The 25,112-nt window shown below is 33.4% G+C and overlaps 1 protein-coding gene across 7 annotated transcripts in view; it reads right to left on the reverse strand.

The window, feature by feature from the left end:
- Nucleotides 1-956: 956 nt before the first annotated feature.
- Nucleotides 957-25,112, reverse strand: part of LOC148607225 (piwi-like protein 1) — a 32,656-nt gene continuing 8,500 nt past the window's right edge. For 4 of the 7 annotated variants that reach the window (XM_088546089.1, XM_088546091.1, XM_088546087.1 and 1 more), the window contains exons 5-17: nt 24,605-24,729; nt 22,222-22,302; nt 21,593-21,790; nt 20,111-20,464; nt 16,739-16,856; nt 15,030-15,217; nt 14,379-14,530; nt 13,882-14,006; nt 9,749-9,923; nt 8,138-8,294; nt 4,824-4,949; nt 4,151-4,298; nt 957-3,331 (exon numbers count right to left, since the gene is read on the reverse strand). In XM_088546089.1, the coding sequence (XP_088402215.1) occupies nt 3,215-3,331; nt 4,151-4,298; nt 4,824-4,949; nt 8,138-8,294; nt 9,749-9,923; nt 13,882-14,006; nt 14,379-14,530; nt 15,030-15,217; nt 16,739-16,856; nt 20,111-20,464; nt 21,593-21,790; nt 22,222-22,302; nt 24,605-24,729 (2,064 nt within the window). In that variant the 3' untranslated portion in view covers nt 957-3,214. Of the gene's footprint in view, nt 3,332-4,150; nt 4,299-4,823; nt 4,950-7,470; nt 7,538-8,137; nt 8,295-9,748; nt 9,924-12,452; nt 12,628-13,881; nt 14,007-14,378; nt 14,531-15,029; nt 15,218-16,738; nt 16,857-20,110; nt 20,465-21,592; nt 21,791-22,221; nt 22,303-24,604; nt 24,730-25,112 lie in introns of those variants that run through there. The other 3 variants (XM_088546093.1, XM_088546092.1, XR_015915344.1) reach the window with 2 other exon arrangements.

Raw genomic sequence — 25,112 nt, forward strand, 5'->3', positions numbered from 1 at the left:
AACAATCAGAAATATTTTTTTGTAAACAACACAACAGAATACGATTAATTCATGACAGCATGCACATTTCCATGTGATAATCTTAACACTCAATTAGATTTCATAACAATTCTGCTAGTCATTGAGGAAAGTCATGGCAAAACACAATGCAACTGCTGAACAGTTGGGACCAGTGCGGACATAACATTTAAGCATGATAAAGCTACTCATTTGGATTACATTTTGGACCGTTTAATTGCATCTGGACAGGCGCAATGAGAAACATACAACAGCCAAGAAAATGGCAATTCTGGCCCATTAATTTAATAATGGGCTCCTCATCAAAACCTATCTTTTCTGCTTTATTGAATGTTTGTTTCTGGTAGCAATAATTGTAATTTCTAACTTCCCTTCCATGAAAATAAATTTTCAAAGCATTTTTTTTTTCCACAGTTGCATGTAACTGTATCTAACCTTTATTCATAATACTTGTACATAATGTAGATTATTCATTGTGTACGTGTGTGTGGGGAATTAGGAATATATGATAAACGTGGTATGTAATATAACCCCATGAAAGTGTGCATTTTTGATAGGAATTTATTGTTGAACAAAAATTGTAGAAATGACTGGTGTTGGAACGCGCATATTTCATCAAAACTTTATCTGATGTGTTGTCGGCAACTCCTCAATGACTAGCAGAATTGTTATGAAATCTAATTGAGTGTTAAGATTACCACATGGAAATGTGCATGCTGTCATGAATTAATCCTACTCTGTTGTCTGTTGTCGTGTTGTTTACAAGAAAAAATAGTTCTGATTGTTGTTAGTAGTTGGGTGTTTAAGTACAGAGCATTGTTTTGCATGTTACAACTGATTTTGTTTACCAATTGTCTAAGTTTCGGAACGAAGATTACCATATACAGATATATATATACAACAAATAAGTGAGCTTGGCAAGATAAATAAAACATAAAAACCTTTTAGCCAAATTTAATTCACCAAAATATTTTGATTGTTGCACATTCATACCTTGATATGCTCAACTTACATACTTTTATGAATACTGCTCATTAGAATTCAGTTTCTTGTGCCATTTTCAGTCAAATATGTACTTAAGGCCATAATAAAAAAAATTCTTGATTCTCATCCAACTTTGGCCACATGGAGGGGAAGGGACTAAATTTTGTTTTTTATTTCCCTTAGAGTCTCTGTCACATGTGTTGGAAACAAAGTATTGTTGTTATCATCTATGTGAGCTTGATGATCTATTTTACCTGCACAAATGTATTAAAACAGCTCTATCAAAAGTATATGTGTGTCTACTGCTACACCCGTTATAGATTTTATCATTTCTAAGAGATAGCAGTGAAAACAGATTAGGACAACACGTAAAGTATTTCAGGAGATTTGAGTTGGAGATTTTTTTCAAAATTCATTTTGAAAAGAAAAAAGAATTGGATGAAACAGGGATGAGAATCTAGAGATTTTCTTAATGGCCTGTAAACTTGAGAGTCTGTTTAAAATCTCTTGATCTAAATATATTGACTAGAACTTATTATCTACATCATCATTAGGATTGCCTTCTTTAATAGAATTGCATTCATTATTAATTACTTCCAATATCATCCAATTGAAGGCATTCTTTATGTGTACTGCATCATTTTATGCACTATAAACATTTTTTTATGATTGATAATTAAAAAAAAAAAAATTGTCTGAATTTGTCTAAAACCGAATGTACACCCTTTTTTTTTTAAAATTCTTCAGTTTTTTTATGACATTAGTTCATTCAAACAAGATCATAATCTACTCTAGCAATATATTCCATCACAAAAATGCAGCAAGCACACAAGTTTTTAAATCTTAACATACAGCATTATTTTTTCCTAAAGTGAGATTTTGAACAGGATACCAATGATCCTTTCTAGAGTAAAATCTAAAATGAGGTTATGGGAAAAATAACTTTTTTAAACTATGAAAATATACATTTTTAAAAACTTGCATGGCTAAACTTGGATGCTCACGTTTCATCAAATTATCCAATGGTAAGGGGTTTTTCCCTATTGAGAGCCTAAAATATTGGAGGGAAAAAAATATTTCAAAATAATCACAGTATATCTTCTTAATAATTATACTAGACAGATATCCAGCCTTAGATAATAAAAACAACAGGGTAAATGGAAATGAGTAAAAAAGAAAGTATAGATTCAGTTATACAAAACATATTGAAAAAACAAAAAATACGAGTTGAAAAAGTAAAATCTCACAGGTAAAGATGTCGTATGTTGTATTCAACCTCAAATGAAGAGGAACTGCCCTGTTGCATAGATAAAGATTAAAAAGACAACATAACTCATAACATGTAGAATAAAACAGAACTTATTTAAATGAATATCAAAATTCTAATTTCGATGAGTATAAAAATTTATTTTTTTAACTTCGACTTCCTGATTCTTGGGAAAAAATATTCTGTCACGCAAACATTCTCATACACCCAAAATTGTCCCTTAATCATCTTAGCAATAACTGACCATGTGTAGGTCATTTTTTGAACTGACTATGCAGGTTTGCAATCATAGAAAAAACTGACCCAAAGCATGTCAAATGAAACAGATTGACAATACTGCAGTCTACATAAATATACCATTTTATGTAAAAGATAAAACATAATCTATGCTAAAACAATAAACAATGTAAAAAAATAACAAAACATATACACCAATAAAAACAGATCATTATAAATGATGTGAAAAACAGGTGAAAAATGAAAATGAAGTCAAACAAAGTGGATAAACTGATATCCGGTTTCAATTTTTACCACATACATCCAATTGTTTCACAATAAAATACTTTAAATAACATTGATATGAAATTGAAATGTCTTCCACACTAGGTGATTTGCAAGTGCTTGGCACATTTTGAGATTAATATCACTATTAAATAGAAATTCACTCTTTCAAGACATTCAGGACTAAAATCCGCATGAAAATGAACTGAGAGATCAGTGTAAAAAATATTCAACAAGTACATTCAAGTCAAATTCTCACACATAAGAACATAAAGAATTTATATAACAACAGACAAGCACAGTCTTGCTCACTTCAAAACAATGACCTTAACAAGATCGTGTACACAGCACCAATAAACATTGCACTTGTATATACAACTGAACCCATGTCCAGTCAACAACAATAAGGCACTTTTTAACACGTCTTCCACAGAAAAGCATGTCTTACAAGAAGTAAAGGCGGTCAGCCAATGCAGGTGAAGGGTCACGATGAATACTCTGACCAACTAAAAAGGCTAGCTTATGAGCATATTGGCACGGAGCTGGCACTCGAATAGTTCCCTGAAAAGGAAAAACAAAATACACTTTAGATTTTTCAATGTTAAATCCAGTTCATCTTTGCTGAAACCTCAACAAAAGTGTAACTTATAAGAACTCATAGTTCACAAATGTGAAAATTCATGTTTGTACATTGCTTCCAGATGAAAAAAAATCAAGAGTGTTCATTGGAATAGACAAAATTTTGACAGTTCGTGAATGACATTACATGATGTGACAGGGAAATGGCCAGAGAGGTATTCCTATACACTCCTGCACAATATTTTGTTGGACATCAATTAGGAAGGCAATCCCTGTGATAAATCTCAAGTGTTAAGACCCTGAAACGTGAAATGTTGCCAGACTTTAACTGCATTATACTAGCTTGCTAAAAAATGGACGTTGCTGGCCGAGGACATGCTAACCCCTCCAAACCACCTTCTATCATCCCCTGGTTATTTGTGGGAGTTTATATTGCTAGTGCTTTAGTTTTAAGTGTGACATCTTGTTTTCTTTATCTTCAATTTTTGTATGTAATCTATTTTTAAGGTTTGCTACATTGTGTATATTGATCACCTTCACTTCCAGTTAACATTTGAATTACCCCTCTGTTGACTACTGTGAAAGTATAACTATTTGTGGGGTACCAATTTTCGTGGTTACCGTGGGAAGGCCAAACCACGAAATTTGCTTCCCAACAAAAAGGAAATTTCCATAGATGTGCTAACTGAAAATCTCGAAACCACGAATTCAAGAATCCACTAACTTGTGTTTCTTAACTAATCCACAAAAATTGGTATCCATGAATTAAAGTACTTTCACAGTAACATGATATTCACATACCGGCCAATTGTAGTACAGGTGACACATCTTGTAAGTCAATCTCTGCATGTGGTCTGGTTTAAGTCCTGTTGTATCCCAGCATACATTGTAGTGGGTGGGTGTAACTGTTCCCTGTCTTACGGACTGACTGACAAGGAAGAAATCATACCTGTGACATTGAAGAAATGCAAAAATCAATTACAATTTCAGTGTGATGAAGCTCTGGTACAAAAATATTTATATTGAAGTTTAATTGGTAAGACACCTTACTTCATTGCTCAGTATACTTATTATGTTACATGCAACAAGTTGTGGATCCAAACAAAAGACGACTTCAATGATATCAAAAAAGTTGGTCACTTCAAATTACTTATGCAATTGGGATGCTGATTAAATAAAACTAATGATGTGTTCAATACTCCAACCTGTCATTAACAAGATTTTCGAATTCATGATATTGTACAAAAAAGGATTACAGATCATTATACACAAAAACGAAAATAATATGTCCAGCTGGTAAATCAACCAAGCGTTACAGAAACGGAACTGTTAATTTTACTTGCACAATATGCTGAACAGAAAAAAAAAAAAACATCTAAAATGAGTTGAACAAGCAGTCAAGCTTGGACTGACTTGACATACAATTTGCATGCTCAAGCAAGCTGAAGAATGCATATTTCAGTTCTATACATACCACTCTGGCTTTGTGACTTCAGTATCTACTATAGTACCAGGTGGTGGGTTACCCAACTGTCTGTTGAATTGAGCAAAGAATCTGGTGTTAATTCTTTTCTTCACAACCACTACTCCTACCTTAGGACTGAAAAAGTTTTAAAAAAATGTTTAGGACTATGAATTGTAGTACCAGATTTTATCAAACCCAAAAATAATACGGATTTATAGTGATTGAAAAAAATTTTTGTAATGGGCCATGGTTCATCTTTTAGTATACTTGTTTTAGACTACCATTGTTAATTTGGGTTTTCACTGTATCAAGACCTAGAGGTGACATCTGGATGAAAATTTTGAGAGAATTAAATGAACTTGCATCTATTCACTTATTCACTTTAGTTATTCCATAATTTAATACAGCGAAACTTCTCCAAACCAGACCCTCAGAAAACCAGTCTTCCCTTCAATCCGGTCGATTTCAAAAGTACCGGCCGATATACCTTAAAACCTGTGTGTTTTATCTTCAATAGACTGGCCACCCCCTAAACCTGTACTTCAGCTGGTTTTTCACAGTTTTAGTTACATATTTCAAATAAAAACAACCTCTCAATTCCGGGCATCTGGTTATTGTTCACCTGTAATAAATGTGTCAACAAAACTGTAAATGATTACGTAATATTATGTAATTAATAATTCCCTCATCAACCAGTTTGCATATCATCAGTGGACAGTAGTTTAAACAACAAATTGAATCTAGACGTTACAATTTGTCACTGGTTGGCTGTTAATTGGTATGTACACATATCATTTAATAGTATGATCTTTTAACTGTCAGCTAATGTGACCTGTACCCAAGCCAAAACAACATAGGGGTGAAATTATTAGACTTTGTTGATAGGAAATTTACGAAAACAAAACAAACAATTACCATCAATTAACAGCCCTTTGATCTTTAATACATATTCATTCATTACCGTGAACATTATTTTGTCGGCAGTTCCATTTGTATAATAAAATCATTAACAAATGATGCCAGCTTTGGAATGTAATAAAAGGCCAGAAGTTTTGATTTGGCATTAAACAAGTCTCGACCAACAAACTGACAAGGTGTAGGGTTATAGAACACATTAATGGAAACAGCTCTTAGAATGCATTGCTATTTTTCACAAAACCGGCCATTTTTTCTTGTCCCAGTGGTGGTCGATTTGGAGAAGTTTCACTGTACCATATAATTATATGCTTTATTCTGATGAGAGGCAACATTAGTTACTCACTTACAGCATATACATGATTTCTTTTGTCATCAATAAAATTAATTTTTTAAATAAATGAAACTTTCATAAAATGACACATCAAAACATATGGCTTATCAGTTAACAGTATTTTGATACTGCTTCAGGTCTCTCAAGCTTTCCTAAGGCATGATATATTAACTGACAACGGTATTCCACTCATCCTATATTGTTGGGCCTGACACTTGTTAAGTTTCCACAATTAGTTACCTCAATTAAAACGAAAGGTAGGTGTATGTAAAAATTTCAAGGCTGTTCTCATGGGGGTCCTTGAATTTTTTCTGGTATTGCTAGTATTGACAGGCAGAAGTTCAGTTTCAAGCCTATGTATTGTACGAACACGATATAGCTACTGCAGGATTTACCATTTTTAATAACTTATGTCTTTTATTTGTGAAGACAGAGTAAAAGATTAACCGTCACCCACTCACCAATGGCAACCAGAAATGTGCCTGAGCGATAATTTTTTCTATTTTAGTAGCCTAGCTGGCGAATTGCAAAAAAAAAAAAAAAAAAAAAAAAATTATAACAAACAAAAGTTGTGGTAGGAGTTTTAACTGGTTACCATTCGATCGGAAATGTAGCATCCCTAGTTAAATTTTATTGGTAACTAGTTCTAACAATACAGAAATTGTTGATAACTGATGTTAGTTTTTTATTTAGAATTGCTTATTAATTTCCGCATCCAGTATTTCGTAAAATTTGGAATTTTACATACCAAAATTTTGTCCAAAAAAGTCTGGGCTACCAACTTGTTTTCTGGGCTCATTGATTTTAGTTTAGTAGCTCAGGTGGCTACTGGCCTCAAAAAGTAAATCTTGGCCCCTTGGAAGATATTCCATCAACTATTAATTTTTGAAAATATAATATCTTAATGCATGAATTTATTTCAAATCTGCCGATGTCTGATATTCTCTCATCTTATTCAACATCGCTTTCACCATCAATATCATTATTTGTATCTAATAATTCAGTTTTCCTGATGAACACAAGCGAACAACAAATTATACTGACCAATGTTTACTGATAAAACTTTTAAGACCAAAAACAAGATGGTAGTAGCATGCAAAAAAATACATCTGCATTTTCTACATGTGTATCAAAGTTATCTCTTCTGAATCTCGTCTGAATATAGCTGAAATATTGCTGCTCGGACGTTAAACCAGAACAAACAAACAATATTTAATGAATCAACCATCAAAATTATTACATTTGTATCTTATCAATTACACTATGGGTGTTTTATCAATGATACATAGGTTATATTTATTTATTACTATAATTTTTTTTTTTTTTTTTAGTTTTATCAATCTCTTCGAAGCTGCTTTGGATTAAACCTTGTGTAACACGAAGAAGGTAGAGTAACTTAATAAAAACCTGATTCCCCGTCAGATGATGATTTTTTTTGGCAGTGACCAGGAAAACATTCTATCTGAAACAAAACCTGGAAACACAATAATATTTGCGGTTGAATGGAAAGTGTGAAAAATTATACCCAGGAATGTGTTCACTGTACAGAATCCGAAAAAATAAATATGTTTACAGTAATCAGAACTAGTATTGAAACTTAATGTGCAGGACAGCCCAAACCGGCACACAGGAACCACAATTTCAATAATGCACATATTGTGCATGGCAGTTGGGTTTCTCAATCAGTGGATTCAGCAATATATACAGCAAAACCCAAAACTTTGTGATATGCAAATAAATGTTATATGAAGCATCTCTTAGTAAATGTATATGTGCACCAATACCAGTATTGCTTTTCCCTTCCTTTCTCCTCTTCTTTGTTTTTTAATGACATTTCTACATTTTACGGCACAAATTTCAAGTATCACAGGATAAGAATGTTAGACCAATATAATAGACCCCCCTTTGTACGAGTCTGAAATATAATCTGGATTTTAATTGTGCTAGTTCACTTAAGTTATACAACTCATATGTAAGCGTGTCCAATCTTCACTCCATCACTTTCATTTTACTTTGAAGAGAGTTTTTATAATTCACTCAAATTTTTTAAAGGAAAAAATCCTGAACAACATACTTATATTCAGTGCCACCAGCTTTCTTAAAGCATTCAATCATCTGATGAACTTCATGTTCAACAACAGCCTGTAACTGACCATCACCAACACCATCTCTGAACACCACAATCCTCTCAGGCAGAGCACCATTCACCTCATGGTATTTCCTTAATGCATCTAAAACCATCAATCAAATTAAAGTTTTTTTTTGCCTACAGGAATCTATGTCTCTCTACAGCAAATTTATTTGTGGCTGGTTGGTAAAAAAAAAAAATATAATAATTTAAAATTATCAAGGACTAGAAACAACCTTGATCTAAGGTCAAAGAAAAAAATAACAGTATCTAAGCTGTTACAGATCTAACAGCACAAAAGAGAAATTGGCTATAAGTAAACAGACATGATTTTAGAAGCCGATAAAAGATGGCAGAAATCAACAAAATGAGCAGTGAACATACAATAAAAAGTAAAAATCAAATGTTTCACAGGGTGCAGCTTGATATAACAACAGAGGTCGAACCCTGAACAATTGGGCAAGTATGGACACACCATTCAAACTTGACACTGCATTGAAATTTAATTACATTTAAACATTTGCAAAGAAATGAAGTGGTCACTTTTGTCCCAAATTCCTAAATTGTTTCTGTCAAAACCTACAAATTCAATACCAAACTTTCTAAGGGGATATGGCACCTTGTGGTACTGAGTCAAAGCAATTCATTCCCTTTCACTTATCATCAACCAGAAATAAGAAGAAAAAAAAATTGTTTCTGGCCCCATTTCTTAATTGGCTCAAGTCACAACCATCCCAAAATAAATCCGAGTCTTCCTTTTGTGGTATGGCATCTTGTAGTAAAATTTATACGAGATCCTTTCCCTTTTACTCATTATTACAAAGACCTAGGAAAGAAGAAAAATGCATGATTCTGGTCTCCCTTTTGTGGTATGGCACCTTGTAATGCAATTTCAAAGAGATTCATTTACTAATAGTCAAGTTGTTGTCAGGACATCAGGAGAATGCAGATTTCTTATCCTCTTTTTTGGCCCCTTATTTCTGAAAAGATGAAGTCTTTACCCAAAATTCAATCTAAGCCTGACCATTGTTGTTAGAATATTGTGGAACAATATCACAGACATTCCAATGCTTTCACTGGTGTATATATTTTTGGCCCCTAATTATAAACCTGTAGGGGCCATAACCCTCAAAATCAATTTCAGTCTTCCTTTGGTGGAATGGAACCTAGTAATACAATTAAAAAAAGATTCATTCATTAATACAATGTAATGAAGTATTAGTCCGGACATCAGGAAAAGGCATGTTTCTGGTCCACACTTTTTGGCCCCTAATTTCTGAAAACCCTTTACCCCCAAAATCAATCCAAGTGTGACCATTGTTCCATAGAGCATTGTGGAAAAATGTCATAGATATTCCTATGCTTTTTTATGAAATGCTTGTTCTAGGCCCCCTTTTGGTCCAAAATTCTAAAATGATTGGGACGACAAAAACTAAGTGTTTCTGGACAATGACAGTGCCATACCAATATATGACAACAAATTTTATGCAGATGCACAAAAATGAAGTGTGGTTATACAGTTATATACTTCTTTTCACCCAAGTTTAACCACCTTACCTCTCAATCTTATACAAGCTCCATCAACCAGCTCCTGAGCCTGCATTTGGAATGTACAACCTGAGTAATACCTGGTTAACTTCTGGTTTAAGCTGCAAACAATACCGCCCACTGATCGTCCCTTTTTGGCTGAGTCATGGTAAGAGTCAATACCTACCACCATCAAGCTTTTCAGCTGTAAACAGTAGATCCCAACACATAAATACACAATAGACAATAATAGACACACACAACTTTTTATGCCAAGACATGGAAAGCAAGATCCAAGACCAGCCAGTAATTTGAGCCCAAGGTCCATCCAGTAAAAGCTCCAGTCCAGTCCCCTTTAAAGCATCTTTGTAAATGATAAAAGGTCCTTTGTGAGACAAGGTAGATCTTCCCCAATTTGAATAGGTCAACAAATAGAAGTGGAAATTATCAAAAATTTGAAGTAAATATACAGTGAAAAAAGGATCATAACTGAAAATATGGATTTGAAAAGACAGAATTCAGCTTTAAAGCGGAAGAAAATCAGGTCAGCATATAACTTGAACCCTTGAAGAAAATACAAATTCTTGGTAAGCTGTTCATTACTTTTTTTTTTTTCCAAATTTCTCTTTATTTTGACAATTCTGGGCCATGCACAACACATTTAACTGGAGTTCTTTAGTGTGAAATAGTAACCAAACCAAGAATTTGATATTTAAACCATGTCTCAACATAAAATTCAATGTTACATTGTAATTCTCAAAAACAGCAATATGCAGATGATGTTAATACCAAATAAGGGAACATAAAAGTTAAACCCTACGTTGTGCTAAGAATACCCCGACTCGACTTTATCTCTCAAACCTGGAAAGAGGAAAAAAAAAAAAAACAATACAAGTCATCATGCAAAAGCAATATACTCAGATTTTATGAGGTCAGAAGTAAATATACAGTAAAAAAGAATCGTATAATCCGGATTTGAATAATGGAAATCTGCATAAGAAAAAACAGAAGAAAATCATCCCTGCATACTGAATATCCAACCATTCCCTACAAAGTGATTCCACATTGGGGGTATAAAATCATATTATATATAGCTATGAATACATTCATCTGCCCATATTGCTGCAAAATATCCTGTTAGTTTGTAACATAACTAAGAATAATTTCATGCAAATAAACAAATACTGACACACAATAATGACTATATTGGTGTCCTCAAAAATTCATTTTGTCTGTATATCAGCATCTGATTTTTCTCTCTCTCTCTCTTGTATCTGATATACATGTAACAGTCTTTAATTCAATTATTGACTAAAAATGAAAATAATAAGCTTTCAGCAGTAAAACAGTTAAATTTCCTTTTTGTTTAAATTTAATTAAGTTTAATTAAATGGTTCTGAAAAAAAAATACATGGCTGAATGTTAACTACTTATACCAGAAATATCAACAAGGCCAAAGAAAAATAAACTTGTCTGTTTAAGATTACCCTACAAACCCTTTCTGCTTTTTATTGGCAATTTTTTGTCTAGAATCCTCTGGTATGCATCTTAATAAAATAGATTTGAAAAAAAAAAAAAAAATAAAATAAATAGAAATAAAATAAAGGAACAGCGTTCCTATGTCCCCCACGAAAAAAAAAAAAAAACAATGTGGAAAACTTTAAATTCCCTAAAATTTTGTAAGTCCAAGGGTCATAACTTCCATAAAAATCAATCAACCCTAACCAAAGTTGAATTTAATCTGTAACTTCTCATAGTAAGGCTATGTACAAAATATAAAATTAGTTGGTAAAAGTATTACAAAAAAGGTGCAGATAACTAAATTCACTGAAATTTTCCAAGTCCAAGAGCTGTCTGTAAAAATCATTCAACTGTAACCAAAGTCGAACTTAACCTGTAACTCTTCATATTAGGGCCACATACCCAAAACAAACTTTTTTGGTAAAAGCATTTAAAAAAAAGTGGAAAACTTGGGGGACGGACACCGGACATTTCCACGTCCCCTTGTGACATGTCGTAGGGGACAAAAAAATTAAATTATTTTACCTACCAACCAACCTTATTACGTCCACCAATGAAACCTAAAACAGACAATTTTACTTCTTGGCCTATAAACTGACTTGTCAATTACTAACAGCTGAAAATTGGTAAACAAGTTAGTAATGTTAGGAAAAATAGCATTTATACATTCAGAATATATTTGCTAAGTATAACCAACCAATTAGATGCCTTGAATCAATTAAGCGCAATTAGCAATACAATGAAGTTAGATGCATACAAGCAAGCTAAGATAAAAAACAAAGTTAAACTGTGAAGCAACAAATGGTACAGCACAGAACACAAAACATTAGGACAGCACAATGACATGAGATCTTTCTGAAGACTGACAGCACTGCAGTTGTCCACTTTATACTCCTTGCAATGTTGGGGTACTTTATTATCCTGTCGGAGCTTCAGGGATTGAATTTAAGAATTTTACCACTAGCTAAATTTAGCAAGTACTGACAATTTTTACTTGCTAAATCTTTAAAATTCTGAACTGAACTTATGATATATGAAGAATTCCACAAGCAAATTTTAGAAAGTGGAAATAATTTCTACTAACAAAATTGTATTTCACTTCCATTTAGCAAGTATTTCCTCTTAAATTTGATCCCTGAGCTTACCTGTTCACCATGACAGCAGTAGTAAGTTCAAAATTTTAATAGGCTTTTTTGCTACCATCATATCCAACCTTTCAAGCAAATAGTTAGCCCATCTGACAATTCCTGCATGGAGTGTTGGAAAGTACAGCGAGAATAGTATCTGGTAAGTGCAGGGTTGATGCTAGCCACAACACCTCCAACAGAGCGACCTTTTTTGGCTGAATCATGGTAACTGTCTACACCCACTACCATTAAATTCTTTAGCTGGTAGACAGGAATTAGATGATGATTGATGAATGACAAAATGATTAGCAACAAGCCATGCCTTAACAGTAGTCTTCACAATAAACAAGAAATCTGAAGCTAGAGGCTGGTAAATATGCTAATGGGCCTGTAATAATTCCACTTACAGCCCAGTAATAGCTATATAAAAATTCTCCAAAATATGGTTCAGACCTGTGGATCAAGGTGTTTACCGTGAAGACTGAACAGTCACACAAGGCCAAATAAAAATACATGTGTGTTTCTTGTTTCCCTACCTACTCTAGCATTTTCATTGTCATTTTGGCTTGAGCACTATCAAATTTGAGATTCTGGATCCATTAACTCAAGGTAAAAAAAAATCAGTTAAATAAAGAGAAATCCTACATACATACCCTATTCTTATTTACCAGAAACACATAATTATTTTGTTTTGGCCTAAGCACTTGCACTGAACATCAGATATAACTATCAGTAGCTATATTACAATTATCAAACAAGCCATTACTACATTAAAAACTATATTCAAAATCACAACATAATCCACTCTCTTATCAAAGTCTAAGACTAAAAATAATCTACAATCTTAAGTTATATTATAACATGTATTATAGAATTTTGGTCTGTCTATGCCATGAATTAATTTGAAATAGGAGTGTCAGCATTATCTTAAAAAAATAAAACTAATAAATTCAAACAAATATAGGAGTATCCAGGAAAAATGATTGTAGAGAAATTCACTTCTAGCTATTACAATCTAAAAAGCTGGAGATCTAACAGTCTTTCTTTGTAGTATTTTAAAATTATAAACTACCATCATGCACATCCAAATACGATGCCAAACCTTTCCCTCATATTTCATCAAAATCCTAAATTGGATTAGGAGATGTGACTACGAGGTTAAAACATATAAAACAATCAGGTAGGATTGCATCCAAAAAGAGTAATGAACGGAACCACAGTTATAGCGGTAATCAAAAGAATGTAATCCAGGTACAAAGACCAGACATGGAAAACTGACATTCACAACAAAGAACAAAAGCCTCCCTTTGAAATTTATAACTTTATGGTCTAGAAAAAGTTGACTTTGACCTGCAGATTAAAACAGATCAATGTCAGAAAAAAAAAAAAAAACAAACATGTAAACAAAATATCAGGTAGATAAATAAAAGTGATCTCAGCCAACTATCTATAAACAAAATAAAATGTACATTTGGTGCTAAAGCTTTAAGCAAAGTAGGTAAAGGAACAACTCACTGGAATTTCTAATTGCCAGACCTCACCACCAAGCTTACAGTTCAACTGAATGGCTATCTTGGTTGCAACAGACATCAACATCTGTTTCTTTGATAGTGTTCTACCAACCACACACTGACTTGGAACTGAGTGAGGAAAAAAAAAAAAAACTACATGTGATTAGCAACGACCGATGGTTTTTTTTTTTACAGATTAGCTTGGTACCGTTACTTCTTAATTAATTTAAGAGCTGTATGATATGATCCTCTTCTTAAAGCTTGATTTTACATAAATATGTATAAATTTATTATCAACTAATGGTGATTGACAGTACTACTTAAATATGTAAACAATTCAACTACAAATGCATGATATTGAAAGTATAGGTTGCAGATTAGACACTGCTTTGTTATGCCTTTGGATGTTTAAGATTAATGGGCATTTCCTCATACTTAGCTTAACTTTACATTCTGATCATAGATATTTCGAGTAAATGTGATTTATGGGTCAAAACTAACCTGGGTGGTCAACACAGCAGAACTTCTTGATTGCATCATAGCGGTCTTTTCTGTTGGTAGGTAGAATACACACTGCCATCTGAGTGTTCTCCTTCACGGTTTGTCTTAAAGCTGACAGGAAACTGTCATTCCTGTCATCAGGAATCTCACATCTAAAAAAAAGCTTTATTATTGAGAAGCCTTAAAAAGTATTAAGACTAAGTCCTATGCATTTTACCATGCAAAACTAACAGAATGAAATCGAAGTAGAGTAAAGTGAAAAAACTTGATGTTTATAAGAGATTTGATTATGTTCTCTATTTGTATGTTTGTATTATTTTTTATTTTTTTAATACTAAAATATTGTTTTCATTGAACAATCTTTTTAAACATAACAGACCATCTATGTGAGTCATTTTTAAGGTACTTATTTTATCAATGCCTCGATCGTATCACCTGAGAAAATAATTGGTTATTCATCTCAAGACAGCAAAAATTAAAACCCGCAATAAAATTTCATATGTTAGGCTCCCAAAATCATGAAAATTCACCAACCACAAAAATAACCTCCAAAACGTTAACATGATTACGACCGCAAATTTTTGCTGTCATATAAAAACTATTCAGTGAACAGTCACGAACTTTTAAATGCAGTACTGAATTGTCACTCACGGCGTTGGCTGGTTAATTTTCATTCCCATGGGAGGTCCAACACGGCTCAGTGTTTGCACTAGATCCTGGGCCATTGCAGAATTCCTTCTTGGGAACACTATCACCCAATTGCTTAAGTTGACTGGGGTTAAAAGTTCTTTTCCTCTCATGTCTCTACTCCAGTCAGCATCTTCTTGCTTGTAGGACAGCTGAAAATCAAGTATTAATCTCTTTAACCACTTATAAATAAAAAATGTTTATCAATTAAAAAAGCATAAGGTTAGTATTTTGTCTGCCAACCCATGGAGAAATGTTCAATCGAGGCCGTTCTTTAAATAAAAAAGCAGGGTATGAAACTAACTAAAATTTTGCCCAGTCCTGAATACAATTTTCATTATATCTACTATATACCTATATAGATTTTTGCTAAAATTAGCCAGCCCTGCCAGTCTCCCACTGGCGGGCAGGCTACTATTTCTAACTCTGAGAAAAGTTAGAATTATCAATAAATTTGTACATATAGGTACTAGGTATGTTGACGTAACAGTCCAGATTTGCCAAAAATAGCATGTTTTTTTTTCTCTTGAATGTCAAAAATAAACAGCAAACCAAGAAACAAAATGTTGGTAAGAGTTAGTATAACATGTACATGCATTCTTCCATTTATCATAATCTTAAACAGAATTTGACTTGTTTTTATGAAAGCCTAATTGGTTTAACACGTTTTTCCTGGAAAATACACAATCAGTGTGGGAAACCACCACTCGCCAGCTCGCCAAATACGAGTATATGTGTAATTTGGCAAGTTCTCATTAGCTCACACTCGTCAATTCGGCGACAGTCATTTGATTAGCAAGTTCCAAGGAAAATTAACCAGCCAACAGGTTATTTAGTTAAACATCCCTTAACAACATACATTCAAAACAAGTTCCCTACATTTTAAGAAGTTTAGCTTTAGATCTAATATGTCAAGTGAATTTTCGCATGACATGCATAATTTTATTGATGTAAAGCATTGTTTACGATCTGCCATTTTAATTTCCGGTAAACAGGATGTGCCAAAACCTACGGGACAGTCCCGATCTCGAATTAAGTATTCAAACGAAATTATCCAGGTAATTTATGATATGTTACCTTAAATTATTTGTTTATTGTCAAAATAAAAATGAACACGAATCAATGATAAACATTAGTTTCATAATGACAAATCTGTTGAAATATAATTTTATTTTTAAAATATCAGTTCAGAAATGGAGTACTTATTGTACATGAAAAACTTCAATGGGAGGGAATATTCGAAAATGGAAAAGTTTTTGATAAATTTAAAAACGAATGAAGATAGTTGAAGAAAGAACAAGAAAGGCAGAAGATAGTCAAATCCAAGAGAAAACAGATGAAAGTACAGACAAAAAAAAAAAAAATTGGCTAGTTGAATTTCTATTTGGCTAGCAAGATCAATATTCCACTAGCCAGAATGGCAAGTTGGGAAATAAAATGGTTTCCCACCCTGCACAATAGACAATTTGTACACTTTATTTGCATTTCATGTCGTTTTTATAACAACTAAGTTGAATTCATAAAAACATACTTAAGTTGACACAAAATTAAATGTGTCATACCATTTTAGGCATCTCCATTATTCTAATACATCAAAAAGATGTTTTTGTGAAATACTTCAAACCTTTTATTTGAAACTAATCTAATGTGATTAAACAGTTACATGTACTAACCACTGCATCATATCGCTGCATAACTTTCTCTTGAGGAGCCACACGAGCATTGATCTGAACAAGATCATTTGCAAAACCAAGACCCCAACCTCCCATCTCTTTCTGTACCTCTTTATTGCTGAAACAGAAAGAAACAGTATTAGGGCTGTTCCAGCAAAACATACATGGAAACCGGGGACGGCATTTTAAAAAATATATATACTTGGTTGTGGGTTGGTGGAAAATGCATCTATGGCATGGTACTGGGCTTGGAAATTTGCTTCTGTGAGTGATTGTTGGGAAAACGAAGTAACATTCTGTTGAAAGTAGTTTTTTTACTTTTCTGAAATGGTCCAAACTGAATCTTCCGGTATTCTCTGGGTTTTGCTGTGGAGCAATGGTGTGACCCGAGACGAAAAAAAGAAAAGATGTCAACTTCCGTCATTTGTTCATGTGATTCCTAAGTATTCCTCGTCTCTCGATTTTTATGTAGATTAAACCGTTGGTTTTCCCGTTTGGATGGTTTTACACTAGTAATTTTTGGGGCCCTTTATAGCTTACTTTTCTGTGTGATCCAAGGCTCCGTGTTGAAGATTGTACTTAGCCTTATTATTATGGTTTATACTTTAAATAAATTGTGACTTGGTTAGAGAGTTGTCTCATCGGCACTCATACCACATCTTGTATCTATTCAGTGTGTCTGAATTATCATCAAAGCAACTCTTCCACAATTAAACTTTATGGGTTCTTTTGAAACTGAATTTGAACAGTTGTTAAATCACTATGTAGTCATTGCATATTGATATCAAGAATAACCCATTCCAAAACTTCAAAATGAAAGGGTATGGGCTATGGAGTGAATGTGTAGGTGACAAAAACACCAAATTATCAAAGAACAGGGCTTTTACTTCTGTTCTTTACTCAGAAATTGTCAGAAAGTCTACAACAATGGACAAAATTTCCATACCCTTAAACAAGACAGCCCCCAGTGTGCAAATGAGCAAAATTCTTCATACTGATAAACATCAATATTACTTAACACTCTCTCGTTCCTCACCTGCATAAAACCAATGGATTTTAGGAAACTTCACACAACTATCAAGGCAATCATATGGATACACACAGAAATTTCAACTGGTTAGATGAGATACACCAGCTTCATATACAGTCTTTGTTGTACAGTGTGGATCAATACAACTTCTGCATTATCTTTTATTTCTCTTCACATACCAAATATCATCGACCTGTGATATAAAGTGGTTGTTGGAAATTTGCTATGGACAAATACTCTTGCAATTGAGAATACCAGAAAGGTAATCCCTATATTCTGGCCATCTTGGAATTTGCTCTTAGGCAAGACAAAAATCAAGATTTAGCTGTGCATTGTAAAGAGGATATGTGTGCATAAAAATTAATGTTAATATATGAAACGATTTTAATATACAGATACATGAATGCACAAGAGGTAAAAGCATTAGTCTATACACGAATATATGTTTTTTAATCAGTGTCTTAGCTAGGCCAAATGGAGGGGCACAGTGTCCCGTCCCTCTGCCATATTACCCCCTTAGTGCCCATTTTTAATTATCTGAAGATTACACTTTTGTTAATAAATTACCCAAGCCAATTAAGAAGTGTCACCTTCATTTACCACATCCTGTTGTAACTAACCCTCAGGTAATTATTGGTGATCAATCAGCTGATCAGGGTTGTCGGATGCTGATCGTTTCCAAGTACAAATGGGATCCTGATTGGTTCTATCACTATTTCATGGACAGCCAATCATTGGTTAATAATTATTTTCTTTAGTACAATTAATTTTAAAAATATTTTCAAGTTGACAGGTCTGTGTTATGTAGAACCATAGGTGTAAACAATTGCATGTTGCATATGTTTGTTTATTCAATATGTTGGTTATCTCAGTTCAATTCTTTTTAAAATTTTCTATATCGTCAACAGTACAGGTAATTTTTCAAAAGTTAGTTACATTAGTTAGAGAAAATAATATGATTTTGAAATTGAATTGGAGCAATATTGAATATTTGTTACATTTCATGCAACATTTTACTTCATAGTATGTCATAAATGTTAAGAATCACTTGCCCGTAATCTCTTTATAGTGTGATAGTATACTGCTTTAAATTCTCCCAAAGTAATGTTAATTTTTGTCTACACATCATTCTTGTATTATTTAATAAGAATACATACATACAAGAATAGCAAAAAAAAAAAAAAAAATGAAGATATTTTTGACTTTATGGAAACATAAATCTTAAAAAAAAAAAACTTCAAATACACCAATGTCCCTTTTTGGTTGAAAAAACATGCTACATGTTAAAGTGCCCTCTTCCCTGCACACCTTCTATTTTCAAATCCTAGCTAGAACACTGATTATGTGAAAATGGAATGAAGCATTCATCGCTTCTATGGGAGGTTACCCCAATTTTCAAGTGCCTTCCCCCCATCCCATGTAGTTTTACTGGAACAGCCCTTAGTAACATCAATTTAAATGAAGGCATTAATAGGACAGTAAGTTCTTCTTTCCCATCCAGTTAAGAAGATCCTAGATCTGCGATTTATCGTTTTTATTCTTTAAAATTACTCTTTACTTTATCTTCTTCAGAAGGCACCATCACAACAAATTATTCAGCTTTTTATAAAAGAGCATGAAAAACCTGTGAAGCATTTAATAACTTTGAAAAGCCTTTCCTTCATTGAAACAATCAACTGACTGAAAGTTTAAATGATAGGAGGTTCTGTTTACAAGGTTTGGTAGGACAGCACTGTCAATAAGTCGTAACAAAACTATGTTCAGGAACAGCTTTTACAGAATATGAATGTCAGTAAGGGCTATTCCAGAATTAATTGTGAGGGAGATCAAAATAAAGAGTGCCACCAGAAAAATAAATTTATTTCTGGAATAGCCCTTAGTGAAACAATTACCCCACAAACAGGTGTTTTTTAGTTGATTTTAAGAAGTAATTGTTTGGTCTGTTATTTTTTGTTTGTTTTTTTAATTTATTCAAAGCAACCTTTTGACTAAACAACTATTCTTCTACATCAAATTTAACGGTAAGATAAAAGCTGTTGTCATTTAACTGAAAAAGAATTAAAACACTCATGCAAATTTTGTTAAAATTAGACATTATCAATAAAGTAAATCAATAATTATGGATGGAAAAAGGGACTGCAGCACAAGAGCTATTCCAGTAATTGTGAGGGGGAGGTACCTCTATTAAAATTTGATAGGTCGTTGTTATTCAAGATAATAGCATTAACAATGAAGGAAAATAATCAATTAAAATTTATATGCATGGTGGGGTCAAATAAAAAGTGTCCCCAACCATTTATTTCTGGAATAGCCCTAAGAAATTTGTGCAACAAAATAAGTACCTGTTAATTTGTTTAATGAAGTCAGTGAGTGTTTGTGTACGCCCTTGAGGGGCAATTCTAGTATGGGCTGCCACATCTTTCATCACACTGAAATCTGCTCTGGCTTCATCAGTCAGACCTGTTAAACAACATAACTCAGGTAACAGGAGAATTTTTTCAGTGCGCCCAACTTTCAAATCCTTCTTCTTCGGAAGAGACACAAGCAGGGGTTGGTCTTGGTCTTGAATGTCTATAGAGTAATTCTTCTTGTAATAGTCTATGTATGACACACTATCTCCATTTCGTAGATTAAATGTAGAGCTTGGACGAAGTTCCCATTCAAAATCATCTAGTCTGTAGGTCTTGTTGTTATACCTACAAATGAAAGACTAGGTTAGTAGCCATGTTTTCCTTTTAATTCATTAAGTTCAGACATTGTAACAGCTAGTGTACTTTATATTATGTATTTTGTTTCACCAGTTTAACCAGGTTCAGGTTCCATTATTGGTCTGTTACAAAGTGCTTCTTTAGAAATAAATCACTGAAACTCCAATTTATCATTGTTCCCTCCCCCCCTCCCCCCCCAAAAAAAAAAAAAAAAAGAAGCAAGGAGTTAAATAATGACATAAATGGCCAGCCCATAGTAAAACCATGATAAAATGGACTTTCCATATTGTTTTTCGATTCTAATAGGACTAGTTTCTTCATATTTTTGAATAGACACAGCCTGTGTGTTGCATGAAATGGTGACTGCTTTTGAGTGAAATTCTGTTGCGACGTCTGTAAAATGTCTATGATGTTGGTCATGTGTTTATCACTGAAAGAGCTTTGAGGCATGTCATATTAGAGTCATACACATAACCAGTAGTAGAATTAGTGCAAGTTGGTATGTTCCAGTTAATATGTGATAATAACAGGTTAATTGGAAAGACTGAATAACCAAAAATATGATCATGAATGCAGAACATGCATACTCTGAAAGTACTATTGTTTGTGGGGTACCAATTTTTATGGTTTTCATGGGCAGGCCAAACCACAAAATTTCGTTCCCAAAGAAAAGAAGAATCCCACTGATGTGTATATTGAAAACTCAAACCCACTAATTCAAGAATCAACGAACTTGTATTTTTTCAGCTGCGAAAATTGGTATCCACGAATTAGAGTACTTTCACAGTATTTTAAGGAGCAGGGAACTTCTTTGGTGCACAAGTTAAAATCTTCCAAGTGTTCTTGGCATGAGTTATTATAATTTGGTTATTCGTGATAACCAATTGATAATACTATTTATCATTGAGATTTTATTAAAAAAGTTACAATATTCCACATTAAGTAAATTCTGAAATTTTTGTGTTGTAATGTTATGGCAGGAGAAAGAAAGCGAAACAACTGATTAATTTCACATTGAGAATATTGAAATTAATTGCGTTGGGAACATTTAATGAATCACTCCTATCTATATGATAATATTTGTACAATATTGACAGCCAGTAGATAGTGACTTACCTTGTCAATACAATAGATCCTACAAGCTTTCTGACACACTCATCATAAAAAGCATCTCCTCTGGTCCTGCTGTAAATGTCATACATAATGTCTAACACTGTATCACTCCTCAGTATCTTGTGGGATATGTCTGCACACAACAATGTCTGTGTCTCGTAGCGCAGAATACTGGTCACAAATCCAGGCATAACTTCTAACCTACAATTTAAAAATTAACTCCCATAATTCATTGTGTAAAATGCTTTGATAAGACCTCAGTGGTCAAACTTGTCTGCCATGGAAAACAACTGAAGTTAAAAAATGAAATATTTAGTAATTATCTGTCCCAAATATTTATATAATAAACCAGGGATGAGAAATGATAGAAAAAAGAACAGATGAAGGGGAGCTCAGATATTGGAAAAATTGGAATAAATACATGGTAGTATAATTAAACACAATATGGATGCACAAAAGAAGTCACTAATTCTGTAGAAAAAGCACATCCCCTGTAACTCACACGTAGGTTTTATTATTAAATACTGAAATTTTGCAATGTATTTAAATTCAAAAGATGAGTCTAAGGTCTTCTCGCATCTTTTACATTCTCATGCCTCATCAATCTCAACAAATACAGAATATTGACTTACTTGTGCTGAGGTATTGCAACTGCCAATTTAGGGTTAAAATAATTTCTTCCTATTAACTGCATGTCAACCATCTGTAGGACTCTACAATAAGAAATGGTGAAGGGTGTTTTGACAACTAACTAGTTACACAGAAAGTAAAAAATTCATTGCATTAAGTAATCTGGCTAAATGTAAAACTAGAGGCTCAAGAGAGCCTGAATCGCTGACCTGGTTAAACATTTGCTTATTTGAAAAACTTGAGGAATGAGATAGGCTAAGTTAAAATCAACTAAATTGTCAAATGCAGGAAATGCTTTTAATAGCATTTTCATGACCTGAACAAGAATTTAGCTAAAGGCAACAATTTTTAAATTACTTTCAAAAACCTGTCTTCCGACCCCTAAGTTCAATTTTCAGTATAGGCAGCCATTATGGATCCGGAAACGGTCAAAAATGCTGGTTATTGACGGACAAATTTTGCAAATGACCGACGACAATTTTCCAATATCGGTCATAAAAAAATTGTCAACCCTTATAAATACAGTCTGCATGGTTTTATTAGTGTATAAACATCCTGTCTACCAGTCTCCTAATTGTTTACTGGAAATTAATTGACAGGTGTGGGTCAATTTTAGCCGATGTGCAGCCACCTGTGACTGTGATTTACCTGTAACTGATTTGTTGATTGCATAATTGAATTAACTGTGCACGTGCAGACCCATTTCCTATATGAATTAATTGAAGTAACTCTGAGAATCTTCATTCATTTATTAATTAAGAAAAAGATTGAAAGTCCACCATTTTCCCCCTGATCTTTCAGAGGTAACGAAAGCACATGGAACTGAAACTTCGAATCAGTCGTAAATGTAGTTTGTAATTATTAATTCGTCGATTGAATCGTTTTAACACAGAAGTCAACAGACCATTTAAATCAACAGACCAATTGTGCTCGCGATTTTCTTTTATAAATAATCAACATTTTTTTCATCACTCGGAAGTATTCCGTTGTGAAGAAAAAGTCCGAGAGATACGATGTTTTGTTTACATGTTGGAACGTCCATGTGTGGTCAAAACTGAACTCGTTCACTCGCTCTGACATTTTTGTAAAAGACAGAGTATGTGATGAAGTAACCCACTTTCCAATATTTATCTTAAAATAACTACATACAAAGTTTATTTTTGATCTGAGCACGTAGAAAGACTGACAAAAATGTCAGCTGAAGTTTGATAAAATGTCCAGCATGGGCTGTCAAAGTTTCAGGACCCTTGGCAGCCATATCTATTTACGACAGCACAATACACTAAAGTTGTACATGTGATAAAAAAAAAAAAAAAAAAAAAAAAAAAAACTGTTTCTGGGGCCATAACTCCTACATCAGTCAATGAATGATTTTGAAAATTTCGGCATAGGTCCTTCTCATGATGCGCAACATTTTTACCCTTTGCCAGAAACTTGCTTTCTGACTCTTACGTTCTATTTTAAGTAACAGCAGCCATGTTTTTTTTTCCACAAATCAAAAGTCGCAAAAGTCATAAGGAACATATTTGCCAACTTTCAGTGAATTCTGTGCAATGAATTTTGAGAAAATTTTTAAAGTTGCACATGCGAAAAATGCCAAAAAAAAAACCAAACTGCCTTTTGACTCCTATGTTCTATTTTTAGTAACGGGGGCCATGTTTTTTCGTGAATCAAAAATCCAAACATTAATTTTGTGTGGGATAGCCTAAGGAACATATATGCCAACTTTCATTGAATGCTGTGCTACGGATTTTGAGAAGATTTTCAAAGTTTTACAAGTGAATAATGCAACAAAAAAACTGTTTCAGGGGCCGTAACTCCTACATCAGTTACAAGTTTTGAAAGTGACAGTGTAGGTCCATCTCATAATGCTGAACAATTTTACCCAACCAGAAATTTGCTAAAGGCAAAGGTTTTTGAGTTATTTGCAAAAAACTGCCTTCTGGCCCCTATGTACTATTTTGTGCAGAACACCCTAAGGAACAATCATGCCAAGTTTAAAACCTGTCAGTCTAGTAGTTTCAGAGAAGAAGATTTTTGAAAATTTGTCCACAATGACGATGTGGACGAAGACAGATGTCAAGTGATGGCATGAACTCACGTGGCCTTTGGCCAGGTGAGCTGAAAAGGCATGGTCTTAGATTTCTGAGGTCAACAAAGTGGAAATTTGCAAAATCAGAAGTAAATATACAGTAAAAAAGCAATTGTACAGGTAAAATCCAGATATGAAATAGCGGAATTTCATTAAAAAGCAGAAAAAAAATTATCCCAGATGATTGAATAGCTTGTCAAATCATAATGACCTTAACCTCTTAATTTCATTATTCACCAGTTTGCACAGAGAAATAAGCTCAATATATATTAACACCAGTTAACAAGGCAAACCTTTTAAAAATGATATTGAATACTTGTAAACACTGAGGACTAGTTGGTGGTAACTCATTAGTTAGAGTAATGGTTATCCGAACTTGAGTGTCATCTGATTTCTTCTTGGAGTAGACTTCTGTTACCTACAACAGACAGCAACACTAAGTCTTTTCCTTCAAAATTCTCAATAACTAGCCAGAATAATAGAGGACTGTATAGGAATCAACAAGCCCAAAACAAATCAAGTACACATTTCACTAGCCCATATCAATTTTTACTGGCCCCGGCCTTCAGGCTAGTGGTTAAAGGTGAGCACTGAATACTTACAATATTTTTATTCTCTATGATTTGATATGAAAAATTCTCTGTTGTGTGATTGGTCAAAATTGCACAGATTTCTCAAAATGGAGTACATCTCAATAGCTCAAGGGCATTCGCACTATTGCACATCCTTCTTTTTTCTATCTTTTGAAATAGCTACAAAATGTACCACAGCGCCAGAGTTTTTTTTTTCAGATCAAAAACA

The sequence above is a fragment of the Perna viridis genome, chromosome 9 (genome assembly GCF_037379345.1).
Source record: "Perna viridis isolate PV_CMFRI_1.1 ecotype Kerala chromosome 9, ASM3737934v1, whole genome shotgun sequence".
Classification (NCBI taxonomy): domain Eukaryota; kingdom Metazoa; phylum Mollusca; class Bivalvia; order Mytilida; family Mytilidae; genus Perna; species Perna viridis.